This window comes from Thalia democratica, chromosome 1, assembly GCF_965202585.1.
Source record: "Thalia democratica chromosome 1, ktThaDemo2.hap1.1, whole genome shotgun sequence".
NCBI classification, from domain to species: domain Eukaryota; kingdom Metazoa; phylum Chordata; class Thaliacea; order Salpida; family Salpidae; genus Thalia; species Thalia democratica.
This window is the reverse complement of record NC_139165.1, coordinates 66,278,012-66,300,465: the sequence shown is the minus strand read 5'-3', so window position 1 is coordinate 66,300,465 and position 22,454 is coordinate 66,278,012. Positions and strand designations below refer to the sequence as shown.

Sequence of the window (22,454 nt, the reverse complement as noted above, 5' to 3'; positions counted from 1 at the left end):
AGTTTTAGAAATATAACTTAATCTATCATTAGTAAAATGTCAGAAGAAAAGAAAGTTGAATCTACTGTTGATGAAAAAGTAAGTTATTTTTGGACACTGAATAAGAGAAATACATTTATAATTTAAATAATAAGTGGATACAAAACTTGTTTTTATTAAGCTGATCATAACAAAAACAGTTTTTTTTTAGTTTTTTTGTAATAAAATGTTTGGTTTTTATTTTTTAAAAATTCTGTTCTGACAAAATTTTTTAAATATTGCAAGGAACATTTCCTGAAAATTTAAGGTAGTTATCTCAAAAAACGAAGGAGAAGATAGATTTTTAGTGATTTCTAGTTATTTGCTGTTTTAGTTTGCGCCTCCCATAAGGATCCTATTGTTGCCTCCGACTTTGACTGGCTATATCTCAAAAGTTATTTTGAATTTTTAAAATCTGTAAAAAGCATCTTGTAGCTTAGTAAAAACTATATAAAATAGGATCAAAAACCAAATAAGGGTGTTTACCCCCCTATGCCCTTAATAGACAAAATTTTAATTAGATACAAAATAATCTATCATAGCTATAGCATTTTTTTGAATTATTTGTTTTTTAATTAAAAATAGCATTTAAAGTAGGCTTAAAGTATTTTTATAACTTTTTATTATTTTTATTATTATTATTTTTTATGGTAGAAAAATATCAGACTTACTCTTCCCTCTACAACGATAAACATTTTTTGAAAGTCAAGCAAGCAATTTGTCATCACCTGTAATTCTATCTCCCCTTTAAAATTAACACTAAAATATCCAAAAATTTAAAATAAAAAGCTATCAATTAAGCTGAAAAAAAAATCCTTGGTGACACCTCATTTGGCAAACACTCACAAGGTTAAAATCTCAACATCAAAAACCACAAAGTGTGGAAAAATCATGGAGCTCTAATCCCCAAGTAAGTATCTGCCAAAGCTACAACAAAAAGCACATTAACAATCCAATCGTGACCACTGCCACCAGTGTGAACTCACAATCAGCTGTTGCAAACTCAAATGAACCAATATCTAATTGAAAGTATTAAGTTCTATAAAAAAAACCTAGAATAAAGAAATATTGTAAGTAGGACAAAAGAAGTACTGTTTCTATTGAAAAAATATATTAATGATAAGGTTAATAAAATAATAACTATTATATAAATTTGTTTGTATTAACTAGACATAAAACTCAAAAAAAAATAAATTATATATATATATTAACTTTATACTTTTACCTTTAATTTCTAATAGAAATAAATAAAATTGATAAAAAATAAATTAACAATAAATAAATTTAATCAATAATTTATAACAATTACTATTTCATTACTTGGACATTCATAAAATAAAAGACCCACACATCATAATCTGATGCCATATAACAAGATTCAAATTTCAACACAAACAAAACATACATACAGAAGCACTCTAGATAAACTCTTTGTAGTTATTAAAAAAATTTTTTTTTTAAACTAAATTTGAAACAATCTTTTTTAAAAGTTTCAGGGACACTAGATCAAAACTTGGGACCTAAATATCTAAAGCAGTTTAGGCCAAGTCTCGTTCTAGGTCTCTCAGTTATAATTTTTAGTGTGGTTAAACTATTTAAGACCTTTTTTTTTTCAACTTAGTTTAATTTTATACTAAAAATGAGCCAAAAAACTTCTTTTATTTTTATTTGGAAGATTCAGAAAACCTAGAAGAATTTTATAAAATACCTTTGGCAACCCTGACTGAAGTACCTGGAAAAACCTATAATTTTTAACAATTTTTACATGTAAAATAACAAAACTTAGACTAGATATAAAAAAATATGTCATATACACAAAAGTTTAGACTTTTTTATAACACACACTTAAAGTAGCATTACAATATCTTTTAAATATTTTTCTATCATTCATAATCTTAATGAAATTTTATACAAAAAATCCTGGAAAAAATTTAGAAAAAAACCTTTGGCAACCCTAGATAGTGAATATGTTTAAATGAAGTTTTTAAACTTACTAAAATATGGCTATTTCCATTAATTTTCTTTTTTTTTAAATATTAGACAATTATCTAATCTTATTTATTAGACCTATGTGAACATTTTTTTTTTAATTTAGATTTTTTTTAGATGTAGGGTTTAAAATTTCATATGATAGTTTAAATTGTAAGTATTCCATTTGTGGTAGTTTGAATAGTCATGTAACCATTTTTTAGTTGTATTAAAAACTGTTTTTCTTAATACTTATGTAAATCATTAATTTTTAGATAAAGTTTGTTTGAGGTTATTACCTACAACTATTTATATATGTATATCTAAGCATTAAAATATTTTAAGATTAAAAAAAATATTTTTCTTTTCAAACAATTAATTTTATATATTTTTAGATCTTTTTAATCTTGTAAGTTATTGAAAATTTTGAAACTGAGTTTTGCTTTTTCTTGTTAAATACTGTATTAGTGTGAAGTTTATTAGGTATAGTTTTAAATAAAACAAGGTTTATATAGCTCTATTTCTATAAAAGTATAGTTACTGAACAAGATAACTGAATTGATAGGTCTATAACTTTGTTTTTGGAAATAAATTGAGTTTTTAAATTATTAAAAAAAAATGCACATAATAATTTTACAACACTTCTTTAAAAATTTTTTTAGAATAAAAAAGAGTCGAAGGTAAGGAAGAGAAAACAATCAAGGAGCAGGTCTAGAAGTAGAAAAAGGTCAAGAAGCCCTAAAAAGTCTAGAAAAAGTTCTGCTTCTCGTTCTAGAAGATCCCGATCTAGAAAAAAGTTAGTTCTGTATTTATTAATATCAGTAAAAAAAAAGTTCATTTTAGAAACATATCAATTAAGTATTTTTTCAGAGGCTAATATTTCAATTGTTTTAGTAAGATATTGTAAATTTTTTTGAATATTTTTTTTAGATCACCACGGCGCAGATCAAAAGACAGGAGTCGTAGACGTCATGGATCTAGATCAAGAGATCGTAGAAGAAAGTTTGTTCATTTATTTATAGTTCAAGTTATATATTTAGTTTATAAAATCTTTTATTTGTATTATACTTAAATTTTAGTTATTTTAAATTAGTTTATGAGTTGATGCTGATAATTTTGTTTTGAAATTTTTGTTTAAGATTTTTTTTCAACTTTTAATATTATTGCTAAATATGGTTTAGTTATCAAAAAGAATTCTAACTTTTTTATGGTTTAAATATGTTATAATTTGATCAATTTTTTTGCTTTAACTTTAATAGTATTAAAATCTTTACATATTTAAGTAAATTGTAAATATAAACTGTATAATATTTTTTATTAACTAATGAATTTTTAATAGGTCAAAAGAGCGCAGAAGCAGAAGGTCACGTGACAGGAAGAGAAGGAAAAAATCGCGTCACTCTTCTTCATCATCTGGCTCTTCTTCCTCAAGTCGATCTTCTTCTTCTGTTTCAGGTAATTTTTAGTGTTAAATTAAAGTATTACGGACATGATTGCTAATGGTTCAGTTATTTAGTCTATGTTAAAAAATAGATTGATTTTAATTTTTGTTAATAGTTTCAAGTATTATTCGATGTAAAACTTAGTAATTTTTTTAGAGTTTTTATACATAAATAAGGTTTATTGCCAACTAGTAGTTGATTTTAGATTGTCGATAAGTTAAATTGAATGTTTTTGAATTTTTATTTTGTTATTATATTTTAAATTTTATATTAACAATTGTTTTCTATTTACATTTTCTGAAACTATTTTTAATTAATTTTCAGTAAATTTTTTTGCATCAAATGTATAGTAAACAATTCATGTTGTTTCCTTGTTAATAGTTTACTTATGCTTAAATTGATCTTTAAGTTTAGAAAAAAATATTTGTTTGAATAAGTTTAAGTACTTAAAAAGTTTGTTGTTTTCTTGCACAAACATTTTTTTATTGTTAATTACATATTTACGTTAAAATTTAAACATGTTTAAAATATAATTCTTTTATTTGGATGTTTTAAAGTTTCTAAACAAATAACTAACTATGGAATTACTCTATTTACAGAGTCAACTAAGAAAGAAGAAAAAAAAGAACAAGAAACCGAAGTGCCTAAAAGTTTTAGTATGTCATTGAATGAGTAAGTTAAAAGTGTTCTGATTTGGTATTAGTAAAAATTTATGCTTTAATTTTAAACATATTGATTTGCTGGTTATTATATTTTGAAAGTTATTTAAAATAAATTTAATAACTAAATACAGAGAGAAAGCTAAAGATTCAAAATCAAAAATAAGTCATAAAGAAAAAAAGTAAGTAAATATTACTTTGTTATGTAGCTTTTATTATTTAACTGTTGTTAGGCTAAGTATAGATATTCAAAAAGTTAAATAATAAATTATTTTTAATTGCTCTTTTTATTATGTTTATTTTTCTTATTATTAAAAATAAAAAGTAGTAAAGAATACAATTAAAATTATGGAAAAAAAAAACGTGACAAAACTTTAGCGAAAAATTTTAAAAGTAAATGTATAAATATAAGTATTTTAAAACTAGTCCTTATATTTTTAAGTATTGTAGTCGAACTTACTAATTTGTGTTTTATTATCATATAAGTAGGGTATAGTTGACTTTTATTTCAACAAAGTTCTGAAAATTTTCAAACTATTCTCTTATTAAGTACTTGTACAATATCTTAAATCCAAGGTACTGGTTTCAGCTTTTATAAACTTAAATATTTTATAGTTTTCCAAAGTTAAATCAGTTTACACTGTCCTAGAATTTAAATTTTGTCACCATATTTTGCAAGAAAATTTATACTAAATGTTTACTGTAGTGTAAAAAACACTAAAATTAATTAAAAACGTTTGAAATATTTTACATATATTTTTTATTGAATTTATACATAATAAGCTTATTATTGAAAATTATGATTATTTAAAATGTTATTTTAACTTTTTTATTTGCTGTTCTATCAAGTTTGAAACTGTGCTCTACACTAGTAAATATTTTTTTTGCAAAATTTTAAATATTATGATTATTATAGTATAAAGAAAAGTCTGATTAGAAAAGAAAAAGCAATTTATAAAAAAAATATTTTAATTTTAGATCTAAAGACCGAAGTCGTAGAAAGTCCAGATCAAGAAGCAGATCTCGCAAGCGTAGAAGGTTATTTTGCATATACTATTTTATATAGTTTATTTTTATCATATCAGTTAAATGATAGTTCACAACAGCCATTTAAAATACTTTTTTATATTACTTCAAACAGTTTACATGACGTAAATAAGTTGTAGAATCTAATTTGTAAACTTATACTTTCAAGGAGGTCTCGTGATCGATCCAGAAGGTCCCGTTCTCGTGACAGACATCATCGAAATAAAAGGTTTTTATTAGATATTTTTAAAAACTTATTAGATTTATTATAAACCTTTACAACATTTAAGAAAAAAGAAATTAACCATTAATAATTATTTCAAAAGTATTTATTTTACTTAATTTTAGTACTATTATGGAGTATGTATTTTTGAGTTTAGAAAATGAAAGCTTAGCAGGGCTACTAAAAAGTAATTGACTAACTAATTTACTAATTACTATGCAAGTACTATATATACAGGGTTGCCACACACTCAGGGAACTCAGGGAACTCAGGGAATCTCAGGGAATTTTCAAACTGTAGAAAATCTCAGGGAAACTCAGGGAATCTCAGGGAAACTCAGGGAATTTTGGCATTTTTCTTTTAACTCAGGGAAACTCAGGGAAGTTTTGATTTTTTCTCTAAATTTCAGGGAAGTTTTTGAAAATCTCAGGGAAATTTTTTTCTAGATCTTAGAATGAGGTTTAGCTGATCCAGTTTCAATATTTTGTTCAAAAGTAGTAATTTTTATTATTTAAGTGGTTATTTAGAATTTTTTTAGCCTTGCGGCTAGTTCTTCAATATTCTTAGTATTAACATAGTAGTTTTTTTTATGTTTTAAATTTATATCTACTTAAGTAAAATCAAACAGTTTAGAGAAATGAAAGTTGTTGTTAACTATTCATTGAAAAGTTCTTATGTATGCATTTAAGTGAGTTCTTCATGTGAAATTATTATTATAGTATAATTAAATTTTGTCAATTAAAATGTCAAACAAATTAAACTTTATTCTTTTATGTAGAAAATTAACTAACAAGTTTACACAAAGTTGTGCAAAAATTTAGTTTTTAATTGGTTTAAACCTTTTAAGATTGAGTTTTTGAAAACAGTTTTTTTCATAAATTTAATGCAGAAGCATACACATACAACCTTCCTTTTATTATTAAAAAAGAAAAATGAGAATGAGGTATTAATAATTTGTGTTAGAAGAGAAAATTTTTTTTTAAAGATTTGAAAAATACTCAGGGAAACTCAGGGAAATTTAAGGTTACTCAGGGAAATTTTTGGTCACTCAGGGAAGATTTTTTGGCTCAAAGAGTGGCAACCCTGTATATATCAAATGTCCATATTTGTTAGTTTATTTACTTGTGATCATTGCAAAAGCTGTTAAGTTAGTAATAAACTCTATAAAACTTTTGATTTAATTGTATTTGGCTCCTTCACTGTGCAGCTCTTTATTAATTTAATTAACGTATCCTTATCATACTGATTTTTTTCAACTTTACCCACAAACGGTCGCTTCAGTACTTAGTACTTAAGCCTGCTTGTTTAAGATCACAATAGCGGTTTCTCGCGACTATTCCTGCCTGATGAGTCCTAATAAGGACGAAACCGGTCGTAGGATTGTCTCGGATGCTGTTGTTGTTGATCTTGCGGTAAAGTTCATTGTTTATTGTTTATTATCATACTGAAAGTGGTACTTAGCTTGACTTTATTTTCAACTCAACAGGTCCAGGTCAAGGAAAAGATCGCGTTCACCGCGTCACAAATCTTCAAAGACGCCACAAGTTAAAGCGGCCAAAATTCTCGCTGATGATGTTCCTAAATTCACCGACCTCGATTCCATGAACGTCAGCCAGTCACTCAACCCTGTTAGTTTATACTGTGTTTCTATTATATCTTTAGTTATATTTGTTAGTTTATAGTGTGCGTTGCCTTATAGCAGTGTTGAATTTGATGTGTAAGATTAGATCAGTAGTTTTCAACCTTTTCAAAAACTGGTCACTAAACTACTTGAAAGTATATTCAGTTTTCAGTAGAAAAAATTGTGTAAATTATAATAATTTTTTTAAATTTTGTTTTGATATATAAACATTGTTTTAATGACTGTTAATTTATATCATATTTAGCTTTATCTCATACAATAATCTAAAACAAATGTCATTTTGAAAATAGTTTTCTCACCTTAGTAAAGTTACTGTGCTCAGTTTAATAATTTTTATGCACGCTTCTGTTAAGACAACTGATTAACGATCATCAAGAAATGTAATTGCGTACAAGTAAATTAAAAGATTTTTTTTAAAGCTTGTTGCTTCTAAAAATGTCTTGAAACTGATTATAGCTTATATATCAAGTAGTTTGATAAGTTTTCAAACTTCAATTTTTTGCATGCACTCGAATTGACACCTAATTTCTTACCTGCTTGTTTTGTACCCAGACGAACCCTGTATTGCAGATTTTCAGCGAGGAGAAGTTGGAGGAGCAGACGAAGGAGAGGAGGCTGAGGATCGAGCAGTGGAGGATGATGAACGCGCTGAAGAAGGCGCAGAGGGAAGAGGAAGAAGGAAAGAAGAAGGATGGGGACGAGGTGAAGAAGAAGAAGTGGAATCTGGAGAACGACTCGGAAGACGAGGAAGAAAATGTCGATGCCAAAGGTTTTAATTGAAACTGAATGTTTTTACGCTTATTTTATTTTTTATAGTAACCTGATATGAATCTAAACTAACTATTTTAATAGAAGTTGTTATAAATAATCAAGTTTTTGTGTTAAATTTTCAGTCTATACAAAACTGATATAATACATAACTAATACAATAAGTTTAAGAAAAATTAAAGAAAATAGAGAATTTGTAAGTCGTTATTATTTTTGAATAAAAGCAATTATCAATAATATAACTAAAAAAATTAAATTTATTACAATATTTTCTAGTTTTGTTTTCATGAACATATAATGTTTGTATCAGATATGATGTCAACTGATGATGAAAGTGAAAAGAAAGAAGAAACAGAAGACGAAGTTGATCCTCTTGATGCTTTCATGATGGGACTCAATGGTGGTGCCCAGCAAGATGTTAGTTGTAGTTTTTGATGTAAACTTTGAATTGTAAACTATTTTAAGGTGTTAAATGTTAGTGCTTAATTGAAATGCGTCATTATCATGCTAAAGGATAAGGATTAACTTATTTATGGTATTAATTGTTGAAGTTAAGAAGTTTATTTTATTTTTTAAATATTAGGGTGAGAAAGCAGGAAATGGCAACGGGCCGAAGGTGAGGCGAATAGTGGGAACAACAAAAAGCGACAAAAAAGTCATGGAAAAAGGAGAGCTGATGTTTGGAAATGAGGATGCAATGGAGGTTTTTACAAGTATTTTTAGAAAGCGAGTTACGTAATGTTATGCTGATTAACAGCACAAACTCATTTTTAATGTTTGATCTAAAATAATTAAAAACTAAAAGGTGTTTCAAATATTTTTAATAATTATAGGTTGAACTAGTAAATAATTTTTGTACACACTAAATTTGTTTATTGTCCATAGTATTTAAATATAAATTTATTTAACAGTAAGAACACCATCACTAGTTTTTGTTAACAATATTTGATATAAACAGTATTCCTCTGAAGAGGAAGATGAGTCACTTGGTGAGGCACTCAGCAATTTTCAGAACAAACAACAACCGAGAAAACTGGAAGTCACTGTTGATCATTCTAAAATTCACTATGAACGTTTCACTAAAAATTTTTACATTGAGGTAAGTTTGTTTAACCATTTAGGCTTTACTTATTACTTTGGTCTTAGAATAGTTTTTAAACTTCAATTTAGACAATCTGTTATTGTTGTTTTCGTGTGTTAGAAAATAAATAAAATTTGTGTAATGCTATAAATATATTTTTTGAAGATAATTTAAGCCTGAGTTACATTAAGGGCATAGGGGGGGGGGGGGTCCGATATTTTTTTTCACTAAAAATAACATATGATCTTATTTTAAATCTTAAAGTACAATCTACAAGCCAGTTATTATAGAATTGAAAAATCTTGTTTAACTTTTGAAATATTGTAATTTTTATAAAAATTTCCGATACAAACGTATGGATTGCAAATTTTTCTGGGTCAATTTTCTTGGAAATTTCAAAAATCACTAAAAATCTATCTTCTCCTTCATTTTTGAGCTAGAGACCTCAAACTTTCAGAAAGCGTTCATTTTATAGTTTAAAAGACTTTGAATGTTGGAATTTTAAAAATATTGAAAAATAAAAATTTTAAATAAAAAAACAAAAAAAATAGGTGGTTTTTTTTTTATAAAAATTTTATTTTTAAAAATTTAAAAAATTCCTGCTTTCAATCTTTTTAAAATTTGATAATACACTTTCTGTGAAAATTTGAAGAAGATTGGTTGAAAAATGAAGGAGATAGATTTTTAGTGAAATGGTCTTTTTTTGCGTTTTTAGTTTGCGCCTTCCATAAAGAACCTATTGAGGTCACCAACTTTGATCGCTCATATCTCGAAATTTTTTTGAATTTTTTCAAGCGGTTAAAAATGTCTGATAGCTCAGATAAAACTATAAAATAAGACCAACTTGTAAAAATTAAGGTGGACCCCCCTATGCCCTTAACTGTTTACTTAAGCTTTTACTATTTTGTATTTATCAACTTTTTCTAACTGAATAACGTAATTTTCTGTTTTTTAAAAAGATTAATGCTTTTGTCGTGTTTGCATGTAAGTACTCTTGTACAAAGCATTTGTATATAAACTTAATTTATTTAGTTTTAAAAATTAGTTTAATTACTCTTCCAGGTTCCTGAAATAGCAGCAATGACAGATGAAGAAGTGGAATATTTAAGAAATGAAGATCTGGAAGGAGTGAAGATTAAAGGAAGAAATTGCCCTAGACCAATACTTCAGTGGGTTCATGCTGGTGTCAACAAAAAGATACTAAAAATTTTGAAAGAGTAAGTTGTTTTATTTTTATTATATATTTCTTTAGGCGCTAAGTAGTTTTGTTAAAATTTGGTATGTTTGTTGTTTCTGAAAAGCATGAGTTGTTATCAAGGTTAGCAATCAAGATAATATGAAATTCGATAAAACATCTATGATTTAGGCTAAAGATACTGAAAGCTTTTATTAATGAGTATACATTTTGTTTTATAAAACAAATTACTTTTTGTATATAACTTATAAACAAATAATTTATAATTTTTTTTTGAACAAAGTTTAACTACTTGATTTTGAATTTTAACGGTAGCAGTCGGAAACTTTTATAGTTAACGAGCCAGATTTATCAAAAAAAATCTTGTGGCTAGACTTTTTAGAAAAGTTTCATGGACAATACTTTTAAAAGCTTGTAACTATACAAGTATAGAGACAATTTTTAAAGCAAATTTGTAACGAATTATCATGTAGAAAGCACCTTTGTTGTGTATTGAAAATAAAATTAAGTGCAAATATTAATTTCCCACCCCTAATCTGTATGGACTTATTAGATAGAAGTATTAAACCCATTTAAGAAAAACTTATGAAATTTTAAACAACATTAAATTTTACTTTTAGTTTTAACTCTTAAAAATACTAAAGAATTGGCTCACTTTTTTTGACATTGTACATATTACAAAAAAGCACTATTAAACAGCAGACACAGCCAATACTAGTTTTGGTAACTACTCTTTTCGTTTTAATTATTATAAACATTGTAATGCTTTTGTTTTGAAATGTTATTCTTTGCTGTTAAAGTTGTTAACTTTAAATCAAGGCCATAGGGGGGGGGGGGGGGATCCAACACTTTTTTTACAAAAATTAACTTTGGCTTTTGTATAAAAGCTTTAAGTACAAACTACAAGCCAGTTTTTATAGAATTCAAAAATATCATTTAACTTTTGAGATATTTTATTTTTTTGTAAAAAGTTTCCGATACAAACGTATGGACCGCAAATTTTTCGGGGTCAATTTTTTCGGAAATTTAAAAATTCACTAAAAATCTATCTCCTTCATTATTCAAGCTATCTTCTTCAAATTTTCAGGAAGTGTTACTTATATTAAAAGAAAAAAAACGTTACTTGTGAAATTAAAAATTTAAGAAAACAAAAAAATTATCAAAAAAAAAAGAAAACGTTTTTTTATTTCAAAAAAATAATATTTTTACAAAAAATTTTTCAAAGTCCAAAGTAACTTTTTTTTGTTATTGTATAAAGGTTAGATTGTGAAAGTTTGAAGAAGATTGCTTGGAAAATGTAGGAGGAGATAGATTTTAAGTAAAATAGTAATTTTTCGCGGTTTTAGTTTTCCCTTTCTATAAGGAACCTAGTATGCCGCCCGACTTTGACTGGTCATATCTCAAAAAATAATTCGAATTTTTTAAAACGACAAAAATTTTCTTGAAGCTTAGAAAAAACTCTATAAAAAAGACCAACTTGTAAAAAACATAATTTACCCTCCCCCCCTTTTCCCCCTATGGCCTTAATTTTTGTCTTTAAATTAAAAAAATTGTAAGGTAAATATAAATAAGGCTCGAGCTTAAATTTTATATATTGTCACTAAAACTATTTTAGATTTATTTTACTTTGCAGTTTAAAGTATGAGAAACCAACTCCGATCCAGGCGCAAGCTGTACCAGCTATAATGGCAGGTAATGACATGATCGGAATAGCAAAGACTGGAAGTGGAAAAACTCTCGCCTTTTTGCTGCCCATGTTCCGCCATATCATGGCTCAGCGATCCCTAGATTATGGAGATGGACCTATCGGTATGTTTATAAACCTGTTTAGAATTTAAATAGATTTTATATATTTATTTATACAATGAAAAATACTTTATAATAAATGAGTGAACAGATTGTATGTATAGTATTTTTTACAATATAATATAAGTTCTTATTTTGAAATGAAAAAACCATAGTTTACAAAATCCCCATTACATCATGAATGATTCTAAGCTTACTGTTTTGCACAGTTATACAATTTAATTAACATTGGTAATCTTAGAAAAAAATATTGTCAGTTAACCTTTATTAATTATTTTAAATGTAGTCATATGTTTGATATTTTAGAAGATTCGAAGTAGAAAAATAGTTTTTACCTATTTATTTTATTAAATTTTCACAATATCACATAATTATATTGGTCAACTAGATATAAAACAATATGTATCTATATTCACCTTTTCGTTTTGTTGGACGGCATATTGTGAAAGAACTCGGTTTTGTTTTCTGTTTTTTAATCAAAGTTTTGAAAATAACAATGGAATACAGCGGTGATAATGACTCCGACAAGGGAACTGGCGTTGCAAATTCATCGCGAGTGCAACAAGTTTGCCCGCAAAAACAACCTCAAATCGTGTTGTGTTTACGGTGGCACTGGAATTTCCGAACAAGTCAGTTCCATTTTTGATATCTTTCTAATAGTTTTATTAAAGTTAGTCTTTTAAAAAGACAATTTTTAAACATTTGTGAAAATTAGACAATAGTTAACATCTATAACCTATTTAAACAGATAGCTGAGTTAAAGCGTGGAGCGGAGATTATAGTTTGCACTCCTGGAAGAATGATAGACATGCTCTATGTAAACAAAGGTTTGTTTATTATAATAGTTTAAATATAAAATAATTTGGAACTTAAAATACTAACATTAAAGTGTTTAATAAAAACTGAACAGAACAATACACATAAATTAAAATGTAAGAGATAGTTTAGATTCATGAAATTAGTTTCAACCAAAATAATATTTTTACGTATAGTTTTTATCTAGTCCCAAGACAAGAAGTTGGCTTTTAGTGTAAGTAGAGATTAAGTAAAATGGTATCTGTATATACTTTTCTCGTAACTAAATCATAAGAGACCATCATTCCAAAAATATATCTTAGTTCAGATGTTTATTTTCAAATACATAACAAAAACGAAGAGTTAAAAAATATGTTTTATAAATTCTACTTCTATAAGGTATATCTAAGAAAAATGACTTAATTTTGTATTCTAAAATGGAGTTTAAAAGTTTTACGTAGTACTTTGGTTAAAGTCTAGATCAGGGTTTTCCAAACTTTTATTTTTCAATATGCCCCCTTTGAAAAAATTTAAAAGGCTATTGCCCATCCAACAAGACTACTCAAAAAACTACCATTTAACACACTTAAGATCTTTTTTTTTTGCTCTTCATCTGCAACTCAAGAATATCTAGTGTAAGTTTCAAAATTTTAAAATCGCCCCCCTTTTGCCCCTTTACTAATTATTTACCCAAACTTACTAAAATCGCCCCCAGGGGCGGTATCACCCACTTTGGGAAACCCTGCTTCAGATTAAAGATCAGAATTTAAATGGAGTTCCAAAACGCAAGCGGTTAACTTTTTGGAGTATTAACTCTTGTTTTTTACAGGAGCTTCTGCAGTCTACAATGCTACCGGTCTTCCAAAGTAGCAAGTTACTTCTTTTAAAATGTAACTAGCTTATATATGGCACATAGCGCGTTTAATTTTATTTTGTTTCCACAGAGCGACTCTATTCTAATTTTGTGCAGTTGATGAAGTGATGGGCTGTTATTGAAACGTCAATCAGATCTTTTTATATGCGTTACGTATACCATTAAACTGATAGTTGCAATTTTTAAAACTGATAAGGTTTTATGAGTTCAAATTGCAACTTTAATGCTTTTGATATTTTTTATGACAAATTTTTAAATTATGTATCAACTTTATATACACGTTTGAATATTATAAATGTATATTAAATAAATATTTCAATAAAGTTGCTATATAAAACTACTAAAAGCATACAAAGTCCTGTAAATTTAATAAAAAGAACTTATTAAATATATGAATAAAATAGGTGGAGTAACAAATATGAGGAGATGCACTTACTTGGTTATGGATGAAGCAGACAGAATGTTTGATATGGGTTTTGAACCTCAGGTTAGTTATTTCTTATTATATTAACTACTATTTTCTTTAGTGATTACTTAAATTTAATTTCAGTAAATATGTTACTTAAAGATATTTGTTATTACCGTATAAAGTGTTAGGCCCAACTATAATTTACCTTTTTTGCCCCCTAAAGTCAGATGCTCCTTTTGTAGTATTTTTTTCCAAGTTTTTTGCAATATTTTTGTTTTATGTTGTTTTTAGATTATATTTTGTTATCAGAAAAGTTTGATGTAAAATTTATTTAATTTTTTTTTTTAAAGTAAATATTGATTTTATTGCTGACGGGGGAACTTCTTTAAATAAAAGGAACGAATTAGTTTGTTCTTGTGTACATTTTGAAAAGCTTTATTTTAAAACTTAGAGCATTTTGATAAGAAATCACTATTTTAATTTGTACGAGTAAATGTTTAAACCAATATATAGTTACGTCACAACACGGTAGTCAAAATTTTTTTAAACGAGTAAATTTCAATATTTAACATAATGCTTTAGTTGAAGAGTTGTTTTGTTTTCTTTGTTAGTTATCTACAAATTTCGAAAGACTACTAAATGTTTGTATAGATATTTTTATTTATTTTAATTTTTTATCTAATTGTTTAAGTTTTAAGATTATACAATTATTAATTAACTTACATTTATCTAAATCTAACCTAACAACATAATATTCGTATACTAGTAACTTTAAGCTATAAGTTTTAATTAGATTTTATTCAGTTTTTTGTTATAACTTTATTTATTTTTAATTTATTGTTTCAAGTTAAGCTTAATGTCTTCCTACATGTTATTACATAAATTTTTATAGATATTTAAACAACTGAAGATCTCGTCTTAAAACGAGTAAAACATTATTTTGTTTAATAAAGTTGAAAATTTATTATTGAGTTATTGATTAATATATTTAGCAAAAATCGAACTGAACCAGTTTTTGTTATGGTAGACACTAGTTTTTCTTAAGTAACTTTTACTAAGTTTTGCATAGTTTTCGAATGTCATTTTAAAAATTTAAATAGTTTTTTTAACTTTAAATATTAACAAATTTTTAAAACTTAAATATTAAAAAGAGTTATAAAACCTTATTTGTCCATTGCTTATGTGCTATTAAGAGAAAAATATTTAAATGTTAACTATACAGAAGATGCAATCAAAGTTTCTGTTCACAACAAACAGTTAAGAACTTGCAACTTTTCAGGTGCGGCAAGTCATCAATTCTTGCAGACCGGATCGCCAACTCGTGCTCTTCAGCGCCACCTTCAACCGCCACATGGAGGCGCTCGCGAGGCAGTATCTCGTTAAACCGGTGGAAGTGCAAATCGGTGGCAGAAGTGTGGTTTGTTCCGACGTCGAACAAACTGTTGTAAGTATGGCTTGTACATTGATGAAATTTTCTGAGGATTTGTTAATAATAATCCTCACACTACCTAAATGCATATAAGTTGGGCTTTGATATTCTTCAGTTCTAGTTTTTATAAGTTTATATCATTTACAATTTCACTGCACCTCAACTAACAACATCAGAACATGTTTTAAATTTTTCTTAAATACTTAAATTCAAAGTGTGTGTTTAAGTACATAAGTTTATTTAAGAGTATATTTTAGATTGAACAATTATTCAAATAGAAACATTCATTTACCCTTAAAGCTTCAATATATATATAGCAGCTTATTAAAATAAAAGTTTGAACATAATTTTATAAGAGAAACTACACATACTATTTTAACATTGATATTCAATGTGCAGATTGTGATGTCGGAGCAGCAGAAGTTTTTGAAGTTGTTGGAATTGTTGGGAACGTATCACGTGGACGGATCGAGCACACTCATATTTGTCGACAAGCAGGAACGAGCCGACAATCTCCTCAAGGATCTCATCGATCACAACTGGAGAGGCTGCATGTCATTGCACGGAGGTATCACTTTAATTATATAATCAGTTTTTGAATTAGTGGGTGGTTTGAACAATTTTTTTTTTTTCAATAAAACTGTTGTAATATTTTATCAGTTATAATCTTAATGCTTTTAGTGTTAATTTTGTTATAGATGTAGATAAATTTCAAAAACTATGACTTTTTGTATTCAACGAAATGAAAAAAAACTGTAATATTTTCATAACTTTTTTCAGGTATTGATCAATATGATCGTGATTCGGTCATCACGGATTTCAAGAACGGAGTTTGCAGATTGCTGGTAGCAACAAGTGTCGCCGCAAGAGGATTGGATGTTCGTAACTTGAAGCTTGTTGTTAACTTCAATTGTCCCAATCACTATGAAGACTACGTCCATAGATGTGGCAGAACTGGGAGGGCTGGACAAAAAGTTTGTCCTTCTGATAATTAAATTAGTTTTTGTTTTTAATGTTAATAGCTTTGTATGTTTTTATGACTTCTGATGAAAAATTAGTCGTATGTAATACAATAACAATTGAAAAAAAATTCAATTAATAAAAATATATGATCGATCAATAAAGTTTGTTGATAAAATTGCTACATCTTCAAATCTTGAGTTATAAGCACTGTTTAAAACCTTTATATATTATTAAAAAAAATACTTTACTAATGAATTTATTTAATATTTTTTCTAAAATGGTTAAGACAAAACAAACATTTAGAAAAAGTAAATAAAACATTTTCGATTATTTTAAAAACAATAGCTTTAAAACTAGGTTGTAAATTACTGTTTAAAGTTTTTATTTTAAGATAAAATAACAGGGTAAAGCTTACACGTTTATAACAAGCGACCAGTCCAGATATTCAGGCGAAATTATAAAAGCATTGGAGCTGAGCAACACAGCAGTTCCACCTGAACTGGAAAAATTGTGGCTTGAGTTCAAGAACGAACAGCAAGCTGTGAGTTGAAGCTTAGCGTATTATTTTTAAACTAAAAAAATATGTTATCAGTTATTAATATTTTTTTTTATAAATTTTCAATTTTTTGTGACTAAAACTTAAATTTATAAAAATGATCAGATATATCATATATTTTTATAATTTTTTATTTGCATTTGTAATCATAACTTCAAGTTATTACCTTTATAAAGTTTTTTTTTGAAGTTTATACAACTTACAAGTTGTGTTAACAGCAAGGAAAGAAAGTGAAATCATCTCAAGGAGGATTCAGCGGCAAGGGTTTCAAATTTGACGAGAATGAAGCGACAATGTTGCAAGAAAAGAAGCAGGCGCAAAAAGCTCAGTACGGTATGCAAGATAGCGAAGATGAAAATGATACTGAAAATGTTAGTTATTTATAGCAGTCTATTCAAAATAGTTATTGAAAGCATTATTTATATCTTAATATGTAGTTAAAACGCAGGGCTAAATAAAATAAGTTCTTGCTTGCATATACAATACTATTGACACTGAAAGTTATAGTTGTTTGAGACTTTATGTTATTATTTGTTATGAATACTAGCAGTACTTTTTATTAACGTTGAATGGTTTTTTAAACAAAAATACTTCTTAGATTAATCACTAAGTTGACCTTAATTAATTTATTCAAAAAAAAACATGAAGTAAGTTATAGTTTGTATTAGCTTACTTTTAACTTACTAAGTATATCAGAAACACCTTCATCTTAAAAACATTACAATTTTTTAATTTAGATTGACGACAAGATAGAATCGTTGTTCAATTCAAAGAAGACAGTGAAGGACATATCGCGACCGATTGTCAACGAGCAAACTCAATCGGTAGCCGATAAGAACCAAGCCGGTCTAGAACGAGCCAAACTGCTCGCTTCGAAAATAAACATCAACAAGTCGTTCCAACCAACAAATCAGGTAAAGTTATTGAACTGTTAAGTGTCAAACGAGTCGTTTGATTTAATAAACTAAGTCTTAGATTATATTATGCCTTTGATGGACGGTTTGTTATAAATTCCCATCGTATATCTTTTATTTAACTTGGAAATTAAACTGAAGATAATGTATAAATTCATTGAAAATCAATATTAAATATAAATATTTTGTTTGTTTTAGTTGTTTTAGTTTTAAGTACATGATTGATTTACATTATACATCAAATTCAGGCATCTTGTTTAGTACTTAATTTTATTGTGAAATAATGCGACACCAAGCGTTATTTAAAAACAGTTCAATTTTTCAAACACTAATTTTACAGCTGGGTGTGATGCAGCAAGCTGCAACCTCATTCATGAGAGGAGGAACCTTCCAAGCGCCTGAAGTTGCAAAGAAGACTCACGCTCAGATAATTGCTGAAAGAATCAATCAAAAGATCAACTACCATCCTGGAGTAAGCTATTTTCAATTGTTTTGATTTATTTTTTTTTGTATATTTTTTGAAGCAAACTAAGAAGTTTAAGTTGCAAACTTTATTTTTGTTTTTTTATTAAATGATTGCGTAATAAAAAATACTTAATTCTTAGTATTCTTTTAATTCTTGCAATATTAGAAGTTTTTCTTTGTACATTTGATGTAAAAAATAACTTAATTTAATCAGTCATTCAGTCAGTACATATATAGACTCATTAGAGTTGTTCATATTTTATGGGCGCCTAAATGTTACTAGTCCAATAAAAGTATTTGTGTACCAAAAAAGCTGTTAAAAATAATTAAATATTAACGTATATGACATAATAGGAAAGAGACGATTTGTACCAAACTGCCAACTCAGAAGCTGGTAAACATTATGAAGAAGAACTGGAAATTAACGGCTTCCCTCAGGTATTATGTTATGATGTATTTCGTTTATTAAGCGGTTAGCTAAGTTTCTCAGGTGTGAAAATTTTTTTACATGAAATGTTTATTTTTAAGAAATCTTAATGAGCACATATACTAGTTGCATCCCTGTTTTTCATGTTTTTATTTTTTTTTCTTATTAGATTTTCATTAATATGTTTATTCATTTTTAGATGTATTATTTACATAAATTTTCTTAGAAGTTTACCAATTGAAGTTGTATAAAGTGTATTTTTACTAACTTTGTAATACTGAAAATGGTGCTTATTTTTTTATTATTACAAAGTTTATAACAAATACTAACTGAAAGTATTTTAATTATTCATTAAAATATTTTTTACTTATTTTTTATTTTTTTTTTATATAATTTATGTTTTAACTATTTTAAAGTCAAGTTCAAAACCAACCAGTTTTATATTTAAAGAATTGAAACTAGTCAGCTTTTTGTATAAATTATAAAGTTATTTGTAATGTTCATATTATCGTAGAATCTGTTGTATCATAATATCTTTAAGTTTTAAGAATTGATAATTTTTACATGTGTACATTTTGATTTATCAGATTTTAAGTTTGTGTTATGTTCATTTAACTTGTAAAATGAGTAATACTTCTTTGAAACTTTTTACATTTAAAGTGTCTACGTAAACTATTTTGGGTATGCAATAAGTTTTTAAACAGTTGTAATATTTCAAAAAAAAAAGCTTAAAATACTAAATGTTTTATGGGCTGTTAGTTTAGTTAAAGTTAAGTTTTTATTTTATGTGTTATGAATTAAAACAAACAATTTCATTCTATATACGATTTATTTGATATTGAAAAATAAAAATAAGGATATAAAATTTAATTATAAATATTCCGCAGACTTGTAGATACAAAGTATGCGCGAGAGATGCTCTGAACGAAATTTGCGACTACAGCGAAACAAGTATCACCATTAGAGGGCAGTATTATCCTCCTGGTCAGAAACCTGAGAGCGATACTGATGAACGAAAACTTTATCTGGCTATTGAAGGTAAAATTCATGTATTTATATTTGTTTTTGGTTGAAAGTTTTTGTGAGTCCATCACTTGATAAAAGATACGGTTTATAATCTTTTAAATTTCAATGGTTTTAAAACTTAACTTGTGTTCCTTATTTGTTGTAAAGTTTTAAGAACTTGTGCTAATTTTTTACCTAAAAAGTCTTCTATGTATATTTATACAGTATTTTAAATTATTCGGATAAAGTGTTAAAGTAATTAGTAGTTTTTTTATTATTCTACGTAGATTCTTAATACAGAAAACGCACATATTTCTTTATCCAAATTGTTTTTTTTACTCCAAGTCAAAATTACACATGAAATAAGAATGACTTAACAAAGTTAATTTTTAGAACTTTTACAATTTAAATAAGCATATTTTTTCTAACGGGTTATTTTTTAATTTAGTTTTGCAATCGTAACATTAACTGGTTTTTACTTATTGTTCTAATAATTGTAAATATCAATATTATAAACAGCCCCAACTGAGCTTGCTGTGCAGAAAGCAAGAAGTGAAATAACAAGGATCATCAAAGAGGAGCTTATCAGACTGGTTAGTCTTTTTTGTTTTTTGCTAAACTGAAGTTTTATTTAAATTAATTTAGTAAATGTATTTTTATTCACGTAATTAATAGGTTTTTCTTGATATTATCATTGTTGTTATTTCTATCCATTTTTAGTATTAAAAACCATTTGTGTTACCAATTTTTAAAAATTAGTTAATCTTATCGTAAACCAAAAAGTTGACAATAAAAACAGGAAAATACTAAGATAGCTTATATATTTAAAATAATTGTGATGTTTATTAAATTTTATTAAAATAAAGCAAGATTTGAATTTTGTTTTAATAATTTAAATTTATCTTTTAGACAAACATATTTAACACTTTTTGACCAATATTTACAGTTTTATTATAAGACTTTTGATTTCTTTGAGTTTCGCAACTTTAAAAATGTTTAATGTTTGACTTTTAAAGTTTACTACTTAAGATTTTAGTTTTATAACCTTCTTAATAACTCGGGATAGTTCATGAAGATGAAAGCTGGTTTATGTACTTAAAGAAACACTTTACTGATCAATTTTTAAGCAATTTAAGCAAACATAAGTACATAAGATTTTACGTCTATCACTTCGTAGATATTTACATACAAAGCTGAAACTTTAAAGAACTCTTGTAGTATCTAAGTTAACTACTTTTAAGATGTTATAAACTTTAGTTTAAGTGGACTATTAAAGAAGCTTTTGATTAAGGGAAAGTATTTTGTAGAAAAAGAATGATCAATAACAAAAACAGTGTATCAGCACTTGTTGCATGTACTGATGGTCAGCTTAAACTCTAGTTGTTTAAATGATTCCGCCATCAAAATTTCTAGTATTATTTGAAGTTGCTATAATTTTAAATAAAGCCGGTAGTAGTGAGTCATTTCAAAACAATATTCGTTCATTACCTTGTTAAAAAAGTAGTACTTTTTTAACACAATAGTACTTGAAAATACTTTTAGTTTATGTTGTAAATATTGTGGTTTTAAGATGGTAGATATAATGATTTTCTAGATAATAATCTATAAAGAAGTTGCTATGTAATTGCCAAAAAATGTTGAAAAATATAATTCATTCGAAAATAGCTTAGGTTTCCTGGAATTCAAAATTTTAGTTCATTGAGTTTTACTTGGAACACTTTTTAAGTTTGCTCATAGCATGTTATTTATTGCCAGTCGACAAGTATATAACTTAAAATTATTCTAGACTTATACGGAAAGACATCAAAATTGCTTGAAGGTTTTCTAAAATTTTATTGCTTTTTATCACATAGCTTTAGTTTTAAATATCTATTATTCACTGGTTTGCTGAATAATTATTTTCATGTTGACCAAACGTTATTCCAGAAGTCTACGTATGTTATATCCTTGCACATTTATATTTTTATTTTTTATGTTTATTGAGTTATACCTTTTAATTTAAGTTAAATTTATAATTACTAAATGTTTTAACCTTAAAAGCATTAACTATTAAGGTAAATAAAAACTTTTACATAATTATTAAGACCTAATAATGTAATAATAATCTTTATTTTTACCTTGTTTCTTAGTATTGTATTCGATTTTCGGTTAATCATTAAATAAATAAAAAAATTCTATCAATTTACAATTTTATAAACAATGTTTGTAATTACTTTCTACTAACTAGTTTATAATTTTTCAGCAAAACTACAATCAACCAATGAACAAAGGAAGATACAAGCTGTTTTGATACGCTGAAAAAAGAACTAGCTTTTCAAAACTGATATTACTTAAGTTTTTTTTTAAATTTGAGTTTTTTTTATAGATAATGTTTTGATTGCTTGAAATTATTTTAATCTTTTGTATAATTTAATAAGTTAGTTTTCTTTTCTTTACCATTTCAACAAAAGTAACAAATTATAACACTTTTTTTTTAAATATTTCACTGAGTATACCTATTTAGTTATTTAAAGTAAATGTATTGTATTTACAAAACACGAGTTTTTAAAAGTTACTTTATATAAAAATTTTAGAACAGTCGAATTTATTGTTATATTAAAATATTCAATTTAGTCGATAACAGTTTAAGTTTAAAAATTAACATAAATAGTTTACTGAAAATTTAAAGTATTGTTTATAAAAAGATTATCAAAAAGTTTGTATCCATATCAAATTTTAAATAATATTTTTCAGTGTAGACAAAACTTAGTATTATCAAAAGTATAACTAAGATTCAAAACTAAAAAAAA

At 26.3% G+C, this 22,454-nt stretch overlaps 1 protein-coding gene across 1 annotated transcript; it reads left to right on the top strand.

The window, feature by feature from the left end:
- On the top strand, positions 1-22,248 carry LOC145846457 (putative ATP-dependent RNA helicase DDX46). The gene is made up of 29 exons (XM_082953223.1): positions 1-78; positions 2,649-2,782; positions 2,917-2,988; positions 3,326-3,441; positions 4,028-4,100; positions 4,222-4,269; positions 5,066-5,125; positions 5,283-5,342; positions 6,823-6,964; positions 7,549-7,747; positions 8,057-8,163; positions 8,330-8,449; positions 8,705-8,845; positions 9,890-10,044; positions 11,656-11,831; positions 12,336-12,457; positions 12,577-12,655; positions 13,902-13,984; positions 15,186-15,350; positions 15,735-15,903; positions 16,116-16,309; positions 16,702-16,839; positions 17,073-17,225; positions 17,592-17,768; positions 18,109-18,240; positions 18,588-18,671; positions 19,548-19,698; positions 20,185-20,258; positions 21,908-22,248. The coding sequence occupies exons 1-29, from the start codon at positions 37-39 to the stop codon at positions 21,953-21,955; spliced, it is 3,414 nt and encodes a 1,137-aa protein (XP_082809349.1). The 5' UTR covers positions 1-36; the 3' UTR covers positions 21,956-22,248.
- The last annotated feature ends 206 nt before the right edge of the window (positions 22,249-22,454 follow it).

Bases quoted from the DNA above. Each gene is read 5' to 3' on its own strand.
- LOC145846457 (XM_082953223.1), top strand. From the start codon at position 37: ATGTCAGAAGAAAAGAAAGTTGAATCTACTGTTGATGAAAAA. The intron at 17,226-17,591 runs GTTAGTTATTTA...TTTTTAATTTAG, and splicing joins ATGAAAATGATACTGAAAAT to ATTGACGACAAGATAGAATC. The intron at 20,259-21,907 runs GTTAGTCTTTTT...ATAATTTTTCAG, and splicing joins AAGAGGAGCTTATCAGACTG to CAAAACTACAATCAACCAAT.